Genomic DNA, 20,699 nt, shown 5'->3' with positions numbered 1-20,699 from the left:
TAATAGATCGAAAACGTCACTGACTACACAATTTTATGTCAGAGCTATTAAATGCTTGTTGTAAATAAAAAATAGTTATCAAAAGGTGCAAATAATGAAAACTTATTATTATTACATAATATAGTGTATTTACAAAATAATGGTACAAACAACAACTTAAAGAATCATACACCTGTATGGCACAGTGACTTACAATATTTGAAAATAAAACTACTTAAATATTAGTTATACTTTTCTAGTTCCACAGTTTCTTTTAAAATCTTTACAACATAATATCGGAATAAGTGAATTTATAATTACAGTATTTATATTATGTTTACGATCTAAGCTTCTACCATTAGGTCAGACAATAACTGAATCGGCATAATACTTTATATTGATTTAAAAGTTTATAAAGTAATGACATGTTTGATTGTTTTACATACTGTGTAGTGTGGTGTATAATTAAAATGTTAGTAAATCACACATCTGGCAACACTTATGTTACAATAAATTTCTCTCGGTATACCTGTACCTTAACACGTAATTTATGCATTACATATCTAACAAAAACTGTATAATTATATTCATACATAAAAGAAATCAAAAGCATGTCATTGGTAATAAATTATTTCGTGACTTAGTCAACATATTATTATACAACTAAAGATATTAAAGTAAATTTAACGAAAAAGTAATTAAACTATTATTAAACTTTTAAGGCATAAAGAAATATAAATAGGTAGGTACGTATATCGAGAAATTAGCAAGTATAGAATAAAAGTGAGGTACAATATTTTCTCTACGCAGAAATTTAAGCTTAAACCTATTATTTATAAATTTATTATAAATATCATCCTAACTTATGGCATCTCCTGAAATTTATGGCAAAACTTAAAAAAAAGTCTATAGTTGTTATATTACTTGCTTTAGACAACTTTTATTATTTTCTATTTTAAAAAAACAAGATAAAGTCGATGACTGATAGCTGATTTCCTCGCAGTTGTATTTTTAAACTAAAAATATTTATTTTGCAACAGATATTTGATTAAGAACTTGTCAATCATATGATACTATTTATTTACGCATTATAAATATTTTAGATCATTTTTAATATTTGAAACCGATTAATCTCAGATGTGTGTGAAATAATTTTTTACTTTTTTTTCAGAACTTGAACATTAACAAATAAATCTTATGTGGTCTATCAGTTTATATCCGCCGGAAAAATAATATATTTTTTTTAAAAGTTTTTAATGTATATATATTATAGTATAATAATTCTACTTGGGTTTAAATTAAAATCTCATAATTTTCAGAAGGCACGAAACCCTGTTATCAAGATGTATGTTGTCGTTTTTTATATATTTTACTAAAGTTTCTAGTCATAATATACGTAAACACATTAATTACGAAAATTGTAATTGTTTTGACGATACAGGACATATAATAAATAGTATCCGAATTTGATTTATCAAAAAGGTTTTCAGAATTTTGTATAGAAAAATCCCAGAGATTATTCTAGGACACAATAATTACTGTATCTGTCAGAATTTTCTTAGCCAATAGTATTTAGAGATATTTTAATATACACATTAACGGAATTGAAAAGTACAACATGCCTCATGTAAACATTTTCTTTAAAGATAAAATATTTAAAAAAAGAAAACAAAAATAATTGTTATGTTTCTGTTTGAACTTTCTTTTGTCAACAGTTATACATTTATATTTTAGAGGACAACACCATAATAGATTCATTTTACATAAAACTTTTGATTATAACAAAATGAATGTTTAATGAAAGTTTTAAGTATGTTGTTTAATATTTTTTTTATGTATGGCAATTTTGTCTACGTAGTTTTTTTCTAATAGAGCTTATATTCAAATTTACACAAATATTATTATTATTTAAATATAGGAATTTACATCATACTAAATGCAAAGAAAAGTGGCAAGACATAATTTAATATCGCTTATTTGCGTATTATTTTGCGTGACAGTTTTAATGGCTCAGTAAGAAACGGAAATCACTCGTCAAAGATTGTTTCGAAATTAGTGTTGTAGTAAGCTGTATAGTTACGATCTACTAATCAGTCAAGAAAACGAATAAAATTATAAAAAGAAAAACGATAAAATAGCAAAAATTTGCGAAGCTATTATATAAAACATTTATTATGTACTACAATAATTTTTAAGATTTTAATTAACAATAAGTAGGCACTTACATTAGCACAACTAGTGACTATATGTGATGGCAATTGCGACAAAGTTATGTTAATACAACTAGATTTAAAGTTAAAACAACCTTTTACCCGAGCTTGGAAATCGGAATATTTGAAATATATAATTTATAATGTAATATTTTATGGCTAGCTGTTTACTTTTGAGTAATTTGACTAGTGAGCTTAGTATAAATTAGTTGTATCGACTTAGCAGAAAATAAACTGATTTGATTTTAACATTTTACATAGAATATTAGAAGTTCGAATGGTTTAAAGAGAAACCAAATATATATATTTTTAAATTATAGATAACCTATTTAATTCCTTGTAATCGGGTAAAAAGATCGTTTTCTTGTGGGGTGGTCACGTTTATAAAGCACTATCAAAACGTTTTTGTACCATTTGAGTACATATTTAAAAATGTTACAGTGGACGGAGGCAATAAGGCTAGTTCAAGGATAAGTACAATTATTAATCCTAAAATACTAAAGCATGTCTTTATTTTAAATTTATTTATTTAAAGACAAAAATGTGCGTTTTAAAAAGCGGCCATGTTAATTTCAGTTATGTTTTTATACGAACTGCGAAAAAATGTTTGACAGAAAATACGATTGTTATTGTGTACGTGCATATAAAATAACAAAACTGTTATAAATCGAGACTAGAAAGTGTGTAGCTGCGTGTTCGAATAAAACGACCTGAATTGTTCCATAAATAATCTTGATAGTTGACAGTACGATTGGTAGTTCAGAATTATTTTAATCATCTATCATATTAAAAACAAATTTATCAAGAGCGTTTGGTTACACTACATCTAATACGAGTGTCTAAAATTCCAGTTTTATATTCTAAAAAAGTGAGGTCCTGTTAAATGGGAATTAGCAATTAATGTGCTTCATAAGACGCCATCACCGATTGACTGTTAATACTAGTCTAAGCCACTGGAAGTAGAACCGTGACATTTGTAGTGGTAAATCTTATAACCCAGGTCAGCAATGAGAATGTATGGTTCAATATTAACCCCGCTATGGAATAATGATTGCAATTTTGTGTCAAAGTAGATCATGTTTGAATTTAAAATATTGAAAAGGATGTTTAAACTTCTGTTTATTAATTCAACATTCTGTGACAGCGTCCTATTTGAAATTCGTCGTTAAATAGTGCCCTATTTAACGACTTTTTCCTGTCCCTTAACGGGTAGCCTCTATGTCTGTTGATTATTTGTTGTATAAAGTTGAAATTCTATTTATAGAGAGAATTAATGAAATGCTAGTTTCCATCGAAGGCGACGCTCTTAGTCCAACTGATTTAAATTTCTGAATGTTTATAAAAATTCTGATTAATGATTTTCATATCTGATTTATGATTATTATTACTGTTCTCAATCGGTTTATAATGTATTCACTTTTTGCTATAAAAACTCAGGTCGTAAAATCCGACAACGCTTCAGTAAAATTAAAAGTAACCACTATCTCTTAATTCTAATATTATTAAAAATTATAACATAAAAAATATCTATAATATCTTGGATATTCCTTGCTTTCTTATTATTAATTAATCTTACAATAAATTAATCATATCTAATGAATACTTAGAGCTTTTACAACGCGATATATTTGTGACTCCTTGCAGTAACACTGAGCAAATTTCAATATGCGTTATTTGTGAAAGATAAATTGAGTTTACACAATATTACAATCTCGACCTTTAAGCAAATGTTTCAATATGAAATGTTTTAAAACTGCTTATTAAAGTTTTTTGTATTGAATTTGTGGTTTTCATTTCAACAATAAGAAAATTACTAAAATTAAACAGAAAACTCGAGAACAATTTGCTAGAGATAAAAATCTATCGATTGACGTAACTGTAAATACAAAGTATATAATGAGTAATATTTCCGAACTTTCAATTGTACAATATTTATACATATGTAAATTGAATATGCATCGTGTACCCTACACATATTTATTTCGTCTTGTTATATACTTCGATAACAAGGTGTCACAAAAACATTCCGCTTTACTAAAAATAATTGTCATTTCTAATGTACATAAATATTTATAAAATACCTTATAATAACATAATTTGGGTTTGTTCAATAGATGACTCTACTAACAATTTACAATAATAATAAAGTAAGTATGTAGATATGTAAAGCGATTTCCTTGGTAATGATTGTACCTATTGTTTTTTAATCATATAAGTAATTTCTATTAAGGTTAACTGTCGCACTATGGTACATAATTTCGAATTATTCTTCAATACGAAATCTTTTTTAAATATCTAATATTAATATCATGCGTCATATGTGTGAATGAACAGTTCGCGTTTTTGGATTATTGTTTTACGTTATAGTTAAAACTATAGGTTTATCTTTAGCTTCGCTTTAGCATACGATTTAAGTATTGTTGTCGTGGTTACCACTCCAGCTGCGAAGTCACAGCACGCTGTAGAACGTGTCCATCAGGTTTGTCTCCAGATCGCACTCTAAAAAGAGGTTATCACTGCTCTCTTCCTGAAACGCGAGACAAGGATTGTAATCGTCACTCTCAATGCTTTTACAAAATGGTGAATAAATAAATGATGGTGAGATTACTTACCTGAGCAGTGTGAGGCGTGGATGTCTGATCCGCGCCTCTCCTCGGGTGTCATTTAGATGTTTTGGGCAGATGACGTTTCATGTGCAACGCAAGGTGATCAGACCGCGCGAAGGACCGCTCGCACACGGCGCATTTGAACGGTTTCGCGCCCGTGTGCTTGCGATAGTGGCGAGTGAGCTCGTCCGACCGCGCGAATCTCCATTCGCACTCCGGCCATTGACAAGTGTAAGGTTTCTCTCCTATGAAAATACAAATACTTAACACCCATAACAATTTATACTTGAAACGCAATCGGCATTCGCTTTTGCACGTCATTATTTAATCTTTTTTTACAATAAGACATAAAGCTTTATGCTTTTAAATTAAGCACTTACATAAATAATAGTATCTTAATATATTCATAATTATAATAATCATATTCGCCGATGCAGTGTATATAGTAATCGCAATGCATTTCAGTTTTAAATACTATGGAACTTTAATATTACCTGTATGTATTCGCTGGTGAGCCTTAAGGTGTGAACTTTTTGTGTAAACCTTTGTGCAACCTGAAAATTTTAATATTTTTTATCACTGTCACTAGTTGTTTCGTGCGGTTTCAACCGCAACGAAAGTTACTTCTGTCTTATGGGATTGTAGCTAGATTTTATACAACCTTTCTCAACAAATGGACTATCTCAAGCAACATGATAGTTTACGTATTGAAAAACCTTTTAGCTCTTGAAAATAAAGCATTCAAATAAACATAGAACATATATAATATTAGAATTATTAAATTATATAGTAGTAGTGTTCTTAATTTAACAAATTCAAATATAATAATTTACCTATGAAATCACAATGATGCACTCTTCTTTTCTCCAGCTCTGGGTTATTTCGCCTGTTGTATTTAACAGAAGGAGGCGCAAGTCGCGGATGCGCAGCCGCGTGCTGGTGCGGCGCAGGCGCAGGTACAGGCGGCATTTGTAAAGGTTGTTGTAAACCCTATCGATTTTTTTTTACATTAACATATTTTTATGTATAAACTTACGTAAAAGTTATTAAATTACTTTAATATATTTAAATTTTACAAATTAAACGTAGCATTAAACTCGACCAAGTTGGAAGTTTTATGAATTAGTCTACCTGAGGATGGTGATGGGTTTGTGGTACTGGATGCGGAGGTACATGGGGCGCGCGAAGAAGCGGCGGAGGGTGGTATGGTGGCGGCGGTGTACGGCGCGGTCCACCCTGTAAATTCAATGATATCTGACATGTACGATATTATTTTTTAATTAAAATGATTGCCAGTTTAAATAAATGTAGCATTTTTGAACTTCGATATCAGTTTCTTTACGTTTTTTTTAAACTACTTATATAAACAATCGATTACGCAGAAAAATATAGAATACAGTCGCTTGCATGAGATGGTACCATCAAAAAGTCGCTAGCAATCGCAGAGCGTTAACGCCAAATGCATCATGTCTAATTACCTGCATTGTATTTCCGGGACTACCCTGATCTGAACCGGGTGGAGTCAGTGGAGACATATAGACTAGTCTCGACGGGTACTTTGAAAAAGACGTCGCCGGCTGTTGCATCGGGAGATGCTGAGGAGGCTGTGGATGCGCGTACGTCGGTGGCGCGCAAAGCCTCTCCGTCTTGATCTCCAGCGGACTGAGTAGAGGTGTAGCACACTCTTCGAGGAGTGCATCGTCAGCTTCGAGCTTGACATGGGTGGCTCCAAGCGGAGCCAGCATATTTGCATTCTCAGGGTCAATATTTCTGATGGAAGAGGCGATGTCCTCCCAGAGAGCGGGGCGAAGGAAGGCATCGTCGCGCGAAGTTGTTCCTCCGTCGAATAGGTCCATGTGGCCGGGCGCAAGTGAAGCGCCCTCTTGCTTATAAAGCAGCGACTCCAGCTCAGATGTCTGCGAAATTAAGCAAACATACATAATTATATTTGACACGAGTACTTCATTAAATGGCTATTAAGAAATTAGTCATAAGAAATAATTTAGTCAAATTGTATTAAACCTTATTTTTCAAATACTTTTATTAAATTATATCATAAAATGTAACATATAATTAATTCGATTGTGTTAATATTTATAAATATTGTATGTTATATTTGATTTATTCCAAGAAGTGCCTCAAGAAATTTATAATGTAAATCCTTTGATCGCTAAGACCAATCCCATGAGGCAGTGTATTTTAAAAGGACAGCTTTGACTTTTATGTTTGCTCTTGAGGCAGAGATTGTTAACAAAGATATTGTTCTGATTGTAAATGCAGTGAATTTGACTTGGATTTTTAAGTTTTAGAATTCTTTCTATTCCGAAAATGTTATAAACGAAGTATGTTATCTATTAGACACAGTTATTATACTGCTATTATATTGTAGATCATTTTTATTTAATTACTACGTATGACTTGTAACACTGAAAAGCTACTATTTATTTGTTTTAATTCTACGAGATTATGTCGTGCTATCAAATCAGTTATTCAGCACATTATTTATTATAATATATCTAATGGTTTTTTAAAATGTGGGTAAGCGATATATTGTTAAACGTTTGTATTGATTGTATCGAAAACTAAGTCCACAGCCACATTAGCAGTTAATGTTAGTTTAAATTAAGATTGTCAAGAAATATTGGAGAATTGATGGTACAATAATGGCTCGTGTTCAATTTCTCCGCGCAGTGTGGACGGACCAGCCAGTGCCTATTAGCATACAATGTAGTGCGCCCACGTGAAGACGCAGGTGACGAGGCGCGTCTTAAGAATTGCTTTTATAAACTGCCATCTTCGTATGTGATTTTCGTTAACTTCAAAACTTTTTATACTTATTTTAATGAACATGTCTACGCAGTCCTTAATTTTGCCAGTTTTTATCAATATGAGTTTTATTGTTTTTTATTATTTATATTACCTATATTACAGAGATGTTAGTAAGTATTACAAACACTTGTTCGTTTATATATGACATTGACGATAATAAACCATCTCGTTATATCGCCATTAAATATTATGTACGATTTCTAATAAACAACTAAGGCATACCGCAAAATGCCGCTCAATTTGAAACGATTATTGAGCAAATATCAGATCAACCTGCTCCGGCTCAATTTAGATCGGTAACCCTTTGCGCAGTGGAACCTCCTTCGTACAGAGTGGTGTCGCAAGCGTGCCGGACCGCGCAAATTCCTTCTTTGACCTTTGCGGATCGAAATGATTGCGCCAACGTCTCCTCCACCACGGCTAGACGAGCTTAGGCAATTGCAACATAGATTAGATGTGTTACAGATCGCCTGGGCCTTTGTAACGCCAGCTTTGATAAATACACGACTCTCTCTTGATTGCCTTTCTATTAATGATCACTACTTACCATTAATGACATATTAATATTTTATTATAACACGATATATTTATTTTAACGATTATACAAATATGTATGTATAACTAAATTATTAAACGTTTTTTGTATATATAGTTTTATTTAATTCATGTATTGTAGTAAAACAAACACATAGTGTTTTACAATGAACAGAATACATTGAAAGAGACAGTCTAGAATATATTTCTTCATCTTTACCTTGAGCAGTAGTCTGTTTAACCTGCGTCGCTTAGTCAATTCTCGAAAAAGCAAAAGCTTAGGTTAAGTGCTGTAATAATGATCTGACTAAGATATAATAAGTAGTATATAATAAGTTTACAAAGATGTGTATTTATTAATTATTATTTTAAAAAAATATTTACCGTATAGTATGTCAATATATAACATTTCCGACTTCAATTTTTTCATTGGTTTTTCATTGTAAATCATTTCAATGACAAAACTTCAATCTATTATAATACCAAAGAGCTTTATACGATTATTTGACTCAGCAAGATTCCTAAGTTGTGTTAGGTTTAATGCCATATTTTCTAAATGTTAAACAAATCTCTCTAAAGTATTTCTGATTTTTTTTTGTTTGTTTTTAATAAAGACATACGTTTACATGAGGTGCCAAATTGTACTATATTATGTGCAAATAATCAAGTAGGTACATAAACATTAAAAATGTAACTTAACCTAAGGATTAATAGATTCAGATTTAAGTATTCGTAATATGTACAATGTGATTGGTTGGTATGAAGATAACGGTGGCTGACGTATTAATCATTTTTGTAATCGACGTAGTATCGCGGCGTGACGACTTCGACGACGCCGACGCCTCCACACAGCCCATCCAATAGCAACGATATGATTAAACTCGTAATATACGAGAACATTTTATATGTTTTTATTTACTATCAATATACTACTTATTCATTTCTTTTATCAAAATCCAATTTATCTTCAATATTTGACGATAACTCAAAATAAAGGAATTCATGTTTTATTATAAACACATGGATAACCGTATATTTATGTGGTTTTATCGCACGTACGAGATTAAAATGTTAATTAAATTAAGTTGAAGAAATATTATTGACCGTTATTTGCTAAAAAAAAATGATTTCGTTTAGATTTTACTGAATTACTTATATCGTATTTGATAAGTAAGGCTCTATCTGTAACCGAGTATATTTAAGAGTTCTGACAGGTTCGGATCTGCTGCTAAATTATTTTATGTAAATTTAATTTATGGATTCTAAAGAATATAATACAATCTGCTTTATCTTTTTTAAACAATATTCGTTTAAAGACAATATTAACTGAAAATCTTTAAAAAGAAATCGCCGACATTGTGCAATCTTGTGTTTTTATATACTTCTGATTAAAGGGCAAACAAGAGTTTTATAGGTGTATTCTAAAAGTCTTTACGTACACCAAGTTACAAAGCCAATTGATTTTGCTTATCACGCAGTTGAAAAGCGACTTGGAATGGACTTGGAAGCTTTTCATCATGATGATTTCCTAAGAGCCTTATAACGGATTTCTCTGTTAGTGTAGTAGCAGTATATAGTTCGACTAAGAAATCATAATAGATACTTTAAAAATAAAATTCGTACTACTTTTTCTAGAATAAGACCCAAGTCTGTTGATACTGGTGTGGAAAGTTACTTAAAAAGTCAAAAATAAATATAAAGTAAAAATTCTAAGGTAATTCGCAAAGGAAGCCTGGAATAGTTAATATTAGTAAACGAGATCATTTACTATTATTTGGTAAAAAGATGGAGGCCAAGAAGGGGTAGCCCTGAGACAGACATTAATGATACAGGGTTTGAATGGAGACTTTTTATCCGTTTGCTCCATGTATTAAGGAAATATATTATACAGGGAAGAAAATCTCCTTGAATTCCAATTCAAACGTAATGAAATTTTTTTACTACGTTTGGTAAACGCTTGGCAAAAGTAGTGTTTGTATTCTAAGAGATTACTATACAGTCTCTAGATATATTATCAAATGATCTGGCTGGTCACATTTAATTTTTAACATTTGTCAGCGTACTTAGTTTAGTATACCTGGTGACATTTCTACAGTTAAAGCAGGATGGCGTCAAGTTTACTTCAAGGATTAGCACCATAAATACTTAGTGAAAACGAAGACAAGATCAGATGCAGGTGACCATTATTAGCAGTAGGAATGTTATTAAATTGCTTTAGACTGCATAAATACATCGTTTCTAATAATAATAACTTAGATTTCCTACCATGTTTAATTATTAAGCATGTTGTTTAAGCGTCATTAGCGCAATTATTTACAGTACGCTTATAGATGTAAAAAGTCACAGCCCCCTTTGAAATATATCTTTTTGAAATTTCTTTACAATTGTACTATAATATTGTACTCTTTTCTTTTAACCACAAGCACATGGGAGGTAAAACTAAGGATCTTATTACAATTACGATAAAATTTTATTCGGACGTCAGACAAATGGCATAAAAAATTATTAACATACCAAAATGTCTACTGTATTCATAGAAAACAGTCTTCTATTTCATCCGAATTACATGTAATTAACTTTAAATAATAATAGTACTGCGTAATTTTTATTTATTGAAATATATATTTATTTCCAAAAAATAAATTAGAAATTATATAGATAACAGGCAATGACAAAACAATTCAGCATTTTTTCACCTCTATTTGTCCCTCAGTTTTTTGTTTTATTACTACTGGCGAGACTCAGTTTTATAATAAATTTATAATTATCTTATAATATATTCATAATAAAGAAAATTGGCAATACGATCAGACAAAAAATATCCGAAACATTATTATGCAAATATTTTTTCTCATTACCTTAATAAATAATGTTGTACCACTTGGCTTTATCAAACATTAGAAAATAGGCTACATTAGTGCACATGTCTATGTAATTTTAATATTCATTTCTCCATTGAATACTCTCTAAGCTGAGCGCTTAGTCGGTGGGGTATATCACATTGAGTTCCAATTACTGTTAACAAAAAACGAGAATTAAAACGCTTATCGCGAACAAAAAGCTTTCCGAGTTTCCGCTGCCTTTTCTACGTTTGTCCACCAATCAGAGGCAGTTCGCGTGACGCGTCGCAATATATGAAAGCAATTTTCTCTCGCTTTTATAAATGCCTGCTGTTGTTGGTCTATCTCGGAAAATAGTTGATACATATTAACTGGTCAGGCTTGTTGCTAGGCTACTTTGATTTTGTATCGTAAGTGAATGTAATCTCATTTGTGACAGTCATTATCTATTCGACTTATTATTATATTCAACTATTCATTATTTTAGAGAAATCTGTAATGTGTAATGCATACGCTAATTTTGTGTTGTTTAGGTACTTTAATATAGTTTGAACTCAAATAATTAGGTTTTAAAAGCTCGTAATATAATATTAAAAACGAGAAGTAATGAATTAATTTTATATATGCAAGTTCAATAAATATAATAATATGCATCTATATAAAAATAAATATACTATATAATATCTAAAATTGTTTAAACAAATATCTATAAATTCCAGTAATTTAGTAAGGATTAGAGGATTATAATTTTGTAGTAAATAAACACTTTTTTTATGGAATCCTTCGACGATTTCTCAAAACAATGCACGAGGCATGTCGCTCATAGAAATATTGATTTTTAAGACTGGTTTTATCAGTGATTATCGAATAAATAAGAATAGCTCTGTAGCTATTAACATCCTCATGCATGTGACCTTTTTGATGATATGTTCTCGTAAGGAATTAAATTTGCCGTACCATCCCGTTACGGCATTGTTTGAACAGCACGTTGGCTCGTGCCGACGCTCCATTTCCATAATTCAACTGGACACCCACGCTAACTCATTCTTCAGTACATGTTGCATTCGTGAGTCTACATTTTGAACTAAATACGAAGTCACTAAGTTAAAATTGCAAACGAAATGTTTGTACGACACTATAGAAAGCTTCGCTGAATCAATATATTCTTCTAGTATCTTATTCATATTTTTTGTTATGTATAAGTCTTGAATAATGACAGTATAGACTATATTCTAACCTAATAAAAATACAAGCACCCTATTGGTTAAATTCATTTCACCCATAAAATAATTTGCAATGACATTTAAAACAATGGACAAACAAAAACAAGAATTATTGCATTCATCTGTTTATTGAAATTTAACATAATTAACAAAAAGTTATTCAATCTTATTTGTTTGATAATTACGTTTAGTAATTAGTAAGGGTGAATGAATATGCCACGCTTTGTCGATAGTCTTTTATCGCAATACTATAGATACCAGAAAATTTAACAAGTATGTATTATAAATTTGGGTGATATTTTACATCACCATCTTCTGATAGAGCCGTATGGTGTAACCAATTTCGAACTCCTCAAGAGGAAAGTAGAACTTAGATCAGTAGTACGTTATTTAAGGGAACTAATAAAAAACTTATTTTATACTTTAATTAATACAAATATAAAAGTAACAACTCCGCTGTATACTTTACTTTATGGTTTAATTAATCAAAATAGGTTAATTAAGAACTAGAAACGACAAGTATGCCATAGTTCATAAAGGTCAATGAACTAAACTCGTTTTGTACCGGCAATTTATACGATTATGAATCCGTCATTTTTTAAATTCAGAAAAGTGCTAAATTATATTTAAGGACAATTTACCTCGATTTTGATATTAAAACTTCTTTTTATATAAGTATATATAATTAATAATCGGTAAATAGTGTACAACAAAAAAATCTAATTTATTTTTAGATTTTGTTGCTTATCGTATTTTAAGACTTTTACAGTTGAGGTATTTTCTGTAATGAAAAAGTATACAAGGCGGGCGGCGGTCAGGGCGGACATCGATCGATATTAAACGCCGCCCACTAGAAACGGGGCCTTCTACCTATGAAAACACCTATAATAGATGCTTAAAATGTCTATAAAAACATTTTACGATATTTTATGCACACATAAATAAAGATATATGGTTATTTTTGTTGACGGATAAAAGATTTGACGGAAGTATACGTTTGATAATATATGCCTTCAATCATTTCTAAATATGTTCTTTATCAAAAATGGTCGTATGTTGTATATGTAATACTTTTTGGTCAAGTCGTAAGCTTTGGTATATTTTTTATGAGTATTTAATTTCAGAAACCATATAAGCCAACCAAAAATTGACTCGTGTATTATATTTAGGTATATAGGATATAACAAGACACTGGAAGTGTTTGGTATGGAAACTAATCTGCATTTCTTTTGTTGTTTTAGGTGCTTCTGCGCTTTTAGTATGAATTCGAATTATAATACCAGTACGAATATTTTGAATTTAAATAGAAAATAAGTTTATCTTTGAGATTTCATCAGGAAAATATCCTGACGTACTCTCGTACAAAAAATCCTAGAACAAAAATTTTATAACCTATTAAAAAACGTATTCTCACAAATATATACATGAATATTTCAAACTAACCATATACATTCGAAACACAATAATATTTATAAAATTAGGTCGAAAAAATACAAAAAGCGAATAAAAGTAGAGTTAAATGAAGCGTAACGCAAACATGTCAGACTAATAAAATAATTTCCACATTAAGTCCCCTGACACAGCTATATGGTGGAGCAAAAGACATTGTAATTCGAGTAATGTTTGCTTTTCCCATAATTTTCGGTAAACGATGGGTCGAGGGTGGGAAGCATGGCGATAGAAAAAAATTGACAGTATTATAGTCTCTATTCGCTTTACCGATATTTCGTTTTACTAAAACTCGAATAATTAAATAAATAATCGAATGAAACTATTATAGTGACTTAAAATCTTCTATATATATATTTTATGTGAAATCGAATATTTAAGAAGAAAAAGGTTTTATGCAATGTTACCTATCGTGTCACAGTTCACTTAATATTTTCAAAGCTGTAGTGAGCGCTCCCAAAGCGTCAGTTAGTGACCGACCGCGAAGCACGCGAACAATTACGACACAATCCATTCCACAGTATGAACCTTCATATCCACACTAGTTAGCACCCGTGACTTTGAACGCTTGCTGTCTCAAATGCTATGTATACGACAGATAAGCGAAATCATTTATGTCCTGGTGTTTGTTTTATATGTAATTATTTTCAGCTTTCAGATTTCGTTTATTTCAAAAGTACGTCTAAAGGGTTCTAAGTGTTTTCGAATAATTTAATAATTTATTTCTACAATTATTAAGAACACTTAGTTCAATAAGAAACTACGAATGAAACAGCAAAATATTCATGTAAATAACATGATAGTTCAACAAGTAAACAAACACTGAAGGTTAAAATATAAAACCGAAATTGAATCAAAATTATTTAGAAAGCATTTTATTTATGAATTTAATAGAAACTTTTAAGAGAGTATATGTCGACTTAAGAATAAACAAGACATGATGAGGCCTATGAAGGTTTAATTCTATGGGAAATAAATGGTACATAATATTATTATAATACAATACGTTCCCTCCGCAACACGTTTATCGTATCCACAATCAGATCCTGCAATAAAGAAGGAAGCGGGACTTTCCGACGATAGAAGCATAAAGATAACTCGGCACTAAACTTGACATAACTCGCACATCACTGATTACTCATCAGCTTTCAACATATTACAAAGATTGTTTCGTTGAGAAAACACCTGACTCACCGACAGTGATATAACCGTACGATATTGTTCTGTCACGAAATGTAATATTAAGCTTTTGAAAAGAAAATTTATGATTTCCTCGAAGGATATATTTTTTTAAACCAGTCGAAATTGTTAAGCTAAAACATAAGGAAATAAATAAAAAATAGTCCGTAGTCTGATAACCTTATTATTATATAATTATTATTTGCCGACACGTAATGTCTATAACGAGACAATGATAAAACGTAACGATGTACGCCGTACATTGATACCTCATGGATTATTTATTATTATATAACATGTATGTGACGGATTACTTAGATTGTATCTTGATATATGCTTCCTATGCTGGATTGTAATTCTTGACGCGCCGTATCTTGGACCCGCTATTCCCAACTGTATATAACATACTAATTTATATAAGCTACTTCTGTCGCTAGATAATTTAACACATTAAATGTTTGTAGCATGTTTGCGAATCATTTATGTATATGATTTTAGCATAATGGTCATCATTCAAGCTTTTTACTGAGTACGTATCTATTCATCAGTATTTGTAATAAAAATGTTCGTATATTAATATCAACATACCGCAGGAAGCGTTTAGCGCCATAAACAAATCACCGCATAAATATTCATGGGTCATCCCCTAGCGTCAGAGGGATGCAATACGTATAGCTTTAATAATAAAAACATATTAGCCGCATTGCATGTCTGTCTTCCGTGACCGGGCAGTTTTACACCTGGTCGAATAGGGAGCGGGGTGGTCGGGCAGATACAGAGGAGGAGGGCAGGGGGCCCGCGGCTCATAGGAGTAATGGGTACAGAGAGGGCAGTGGGGGGCAAAGGCACCGTTTGTCAGCGGCCAGCTATTAATGAATGCGCCCATAATGTTTATTGTACCCGCTGAGCAGTTTTTGGGTAATGCTTGTAACTCATCGTTTTATAAATTAACTGTCATGACAATCCTCTATTTGTTACCGGATAATGAAAAATGTGTTACGAGTGATATTAAAACACAAGTAAATTGTGAAAATAATAAGTGTTCGTATTGCATTAATTGTCATGAACAAGAGATTACTTTAACTTAAACGTAAAGTAATATTAATAATTTCAATATATTTAATTTGGCTAGTATAGCCTTACTTCACTACTGAGAAATAAATATATCAGCTTTGTATGTAATTTTGTGTATATATGTACAAACTATACACGGAAAAATCAGTGATATAATGGGATTGAAGTCTTCGGTTTAGAAAAGCTTAAAAAAATTCAGTCACTAGAATATCTCTTTCGAATCAATTCAATTCTTGGTTTCTTTAAGTACAGAACGAAAATTAGAATTAATTTAGCATTTGAGAGAGTAATGGAGAATTTGAATTGTTTTTCTCGACTAACATTTTTTTTGTTACGTTTAATCATTGCAAAAAATGTATGAATAAAATTTTATAAGAATATATAATTTAATATTTAACGAATTTACATCATGCATCATTAATAATTGTAATTTCACACGGAAATGGGGCTAAACCGAAGCGCCTCGGTGTCACGAGGTCACAATTATCACGTGTTACACGTTTATACTCTTCTGAATCCATTTTATTATAATAATGAAATTATTTGAAGACCAGGGTCGCGTGCGCGCCACGTGTCGATTTACCCCACAGTTGACCATTACCTCATTAGATAGTCGTGATGATACAAACCCCTGCTAGGGAAAGTTTAACTTTTTAATTTGATGGCGTCATTGTGGTGAAACACATTGCATTATGCAAGGGTGTGATTTATTTTAGGGGTCCATATGACTTTTGTATCTTCTAATGCACTTTGTTTTTTTTTATTAAAAAGAGGTTAAGTTATGATTGACTGGATACTTGTTTGTATATTGAGTTGACGTAAATTAACTTTCAGTATTTCTGAAAATTGTAAGATATTTTATTACGACAATCAATTAGCAACCAAAGACACGGCGCGCTAGCAATCTGGCGAGAAGGGGGTTTTGGTAGCGCTAATTAGCTAATGGATTGGGAATGGATGGATGCCACCCTCCGACCCGCTACGCTGCTCTGTAATGGATTGTGGCACGCTCGCCGTCGGGAACATCTCGGATTTCGTTCTTATCATTGAAAATAGTTTTTTAGCAATTGTATACATGTTTATATGTATAGATATATGTAATATATATCAAAGTGTTATATTTTTAATTTAGAGCTTATTAGAATAGTGATTTCTAAATTCGACAAAAATAAGACGCCAAATGTTCGATTCGGGAACATTTGTCGTCTTATTTTTTTGAAACAGATAAACTTTAAAATTAGTTAGATTACAGATTTTAGGCTGAATGTCAATTTAATTTTTTTTGATGTGGAGAATATATTATCGCCCATTACAATAGAAACCTTTAATATACCCCCAAAAAATAAATCAGTGTCTTGAAGTAGAGTATTAGTTACTTTTAGTGGAGTATCGTTAAATCATGTAAACGTTTGATAAAATATTATCAAAGGGATGATGTGAACGCTCGCTTCGTATCCTAATTGTAAGATATTAACAACCCCATTATGTTCATACGCTATTTTATTCCGAGCTTTCACATAATATATATGATTGTAGTCAATGTCGCATATATGAGTAACTATCTAACAAATCACGATCGTATTCTACTTTAAGTTTCTAGTTTCTTTTAAAGAGTAACTCTATGTATGACTCTACCTATAACTCTAATATAATAATACAAATATATACATACAAAACTATATTTGGACAACAATTAGATTGTATTGTGAATTATTATTAAACAAGAATATATATTGCGTCGAGATGGCCCAGTGGTTAGAACACGTGCATCTTAACCGATGATTGCGGGTTCAAACCCAGGGAAGCACCGCTGATTCATGTGCTTAATTTGACTTTATAATCTCGTGCTCCTGATATTTTCCTTCAACGCTTAGTTGAAGGAAAATATCGTGAGGAAACCTGCATGTGACAAATTTCATAGAAATTCTGCCACATGTGTATTCCAACAACCCGCATTGGAACAGCGTGGTGGAATATGTTCCAAACCTTATCCTCAAAGGGAGAGGAGGCCTTTAGCCCAGCAGTGGGAATTTACAGGCTGTTGTTGTTGTTGATGAAGAATATATTAATATACATGTATTTTACAATTTAAAATTTATACTATTTTTTGCCTATCATAGCTCTATTTAAAACCAAATAAAGCACCAAGTCTTATCAGAATGAGCATGAAGTAAATGATTAAATCTTCGTCTAATAATAAATAAAATCTTAGCAATCTTAACTGTTTCTATAAATTTTTACTAGTTACCGTTTTCTATATATAACAAATATATTTATAACCATATATAAGTAGAATAGCCGTCTATAGTAAAATAAAAGGGCTTCTCAACTTCATACAAAAATAGAATCATAAAAAGCTATATTATACTATACTATAGCGATTCTCCACCCTTGAATTTAAAATATTTAAAAAATAATTCTTAGTAAGATTATACGTCGTGAAATAAGCATGCTAAATTTAAAGTCAATACTTGATCACTTATCGCAAGATGTTAAAAACTACATATAATTTTGGAGATATCGTGATGAACTCTATTTCGCTTATATATGTGTAAATAGACTTTATGCTGCTAAATAGTAGTATACGTAAATTGATTGGTAATAAAAAACAAATTTCACCTGAAAACTGTTGCGTTTTATCTTTTAAGTCTTTAAAACAGCGGAATGACCAAAAACAATAAACGTTTTTTATGGTCGGTAAAGACCGTTTAATCAATTTTACTGCCATAACTCATCATCGGCTGTTGACATTTAAGGGAATACGTATTGTCTGAAGGGCAATAAATATTATTAGTAAAACGAACAACGATTACGAACAACGTTATTATAGATATCTTACGAATAAATGAAGATGTAAAATAAAATATACACAAACAACGCAGGAGTCACATGCGTGACAAACATTTAATTTTATTCGGTATGTATAATTATACAATTACACGTACTAAATATACTAGCACTAAATACAGTCGCATTTATTTCCGTTGTACATGAAACTTCTTTATGAGTTTCATGTATTTTTTGTAAGTATTTCTATAATATTTATCGAAAGCAAAAGATATTTATAACTTTAATTTCCCGTCAAATAAACATCAGGCATATTGTCTTAAATACGAGCACATCTTAATAATCGAGGCATCATTTTTATAGAGGAGTGCAATAAAAAACGCATAACTTGTTCAGCGTAATTGAATGGGACCGTGGGGGTTGTGGGGGCAACGTCGGCTCAGGAGACTGATGTTTTAGCTAATAATGATATGATACATTTTAGCTTGGCGTATGAGAATAGTAATAAAGTGGTATAGGATTAAACATAGACAGGAAATGGAGGAAAATATTATTATAGCTCACCGATATAGCCCATGACGCTGTGATGAACTATATTGTTATTATGTAGTTAAATAGGTCACATTTAGTATAAAAAATATTTTTATCGCATTCTCTTATGCTGTTTTGACATTAAAACGACGACGTCGACTGCTTATTGTGACGTGTTCAATATATTTCGTTTTATACGACCTTTAGCCACCGTGCCGGAGTAACCTTTCTACTCAACAACATTGCTCAGCGTTTGAGTATTTTCGTTTCTCTATTATGTATTGGCAAATAATCGAGAGGTTTGACTGACTTTATTCTTTATTTCTATAAAACGCAAATATATATCGGCCTTAGCCTTTAACATTAACTTTTTATAATTCGTTGGTACAGTTTAAAACTATATATTATTCATTTTATAATTTAAATAGTGGAGTAAGAGATTAATCTGTGAGTTATAATCCTTAAATAACTTCATTGTTGATCCATGATAGTAAGTTTTCACAATCTATACCTATATGATGTTTGGGATTTATGAAATCTTTTCTGCGTGTATTTAAATTATTTATCACTGGGCGGACTTAAGAAATTTTATTACAGTCAAGCTTTCAAATTATGATCGTTTTATGTAAAATTAATATTCATAGCAATTTATAGCAATACATAGTTACATTTTCCGAGTATTCGTCCAATCACGGCTCAGGGCGGGCTGTTGGGGTAAGGGTGGAGTGACACATCAATAAATGCGCGCGCATGCTTTTAGTCTTATTTAAATTTCCATACAATGCCGATGTGGGCTCCGAACAACCCTAGGTATTTAATCCAAAACCGACTGTAGACATATTAGCGGAGCTATTTGTTAAGTGTTACATAATTGTAATGTTTCTATTTTAACTTTATCTATCGTATACGAGCAATAAAAACATCAAATAAGTTTAGTTAAAGGATCTTTGACCTACTTATTATGAAATATCATTACATAGAATAAAACAAAGTCTCTAACCGTTGTCTGTCCCTATGTAAGCTTAGATCTTCCATATTACGCAACAGATTTTGATGCGTGTTTTTTGAATAGAGAGAGTGATTCGAGAGGAAGGTTTTTTTATATATAATACATGGTCAATTTAGTAAAGAAACACTGATAATTTTAGAAGTTTCTATTGTGATGTCACAACATTAGACCCGTGTGAATCCGGGGCGGATCGCTAGTTATTTATAAAATGGAAAATATAGGTTTAATAAAGCCACAGTAAGGCATAAGAAGTGACATAAATTGTTAAATTCAATTTAAAAGGACATATTATTTTGTAATGTTGGCGAACGTTTCGTTATATGATTTGGTCGTGTTTTATTTCTATTGGGATTAAAGTTCAGACCAATACGAATAGATTTGGTCCAGTAAAATAAAGTCCAAGGTGACTGGCTTTTTGCGTTAAAGCGTTTTAAATTCAAGAAACAATA

General features: G+C 31.1%; 1 protein-coding gene across 1 annotated transcript in view; it reads right to left on the bottom strand.

Moving 5' to 3' along the window:
* Window positions 1-219: 219 nt before the first annotated feature.
* LOC124543086 (dendritic arbor reduction protein 1-like) overlaps window positions 220-20,699 on the bottom strand; it is a 55,275-nt gene continuing 34,795 nt past the window's right edge. Inside the window, exons 3-8 of the mRNA XM_047121122.1 lie at window positions 6,274-6,711; window positions 5,927-6,031; window positions 5,629-5,785; window positions 5,290-5,349; window positions 4,802-5,040; window positions 220-4,716 (exon numbers count right to left, since the gene is read on the bottom strand). Coding sequence (XP_046977078.1) covers window positions 4,850-5,040; window positions 5,290-5,349; window positions 5,629-5,785; window positions 5,927-6,031; window positions 6,274-6,711 — 951 coding nt within the window. The 3' untranslated portion in view covers window positions 220-4,716; window positions 4,802-4,849. The remainder of the gene's footprint in view (window positions 4,717-4,801; window positions 5,041-5,289; window positions 5,350-5,628; window positions 5,786-5,926; window positions 6,032-6,273; window positions 6,712-20,699) is intronic.

This window comes from Vanessa cardui, chromosome Z, assembly GCF_905220365.1.
Source record: "Vanessa cardui chromosome Z, ilVanCard2.1, whole genome shotgun sequence".
In the NCBI taxonomy this organism is placed as follows: domain Eukaryota; kingdom Metazoa; phylum Arthropoda; class Insecta; order Lepidoptera; family Nymphalidae; genus Vanessa; species Vanessa cardui.
This window is presented reverse-complemented; position numbering and strand designations above follow the sequence as displayed.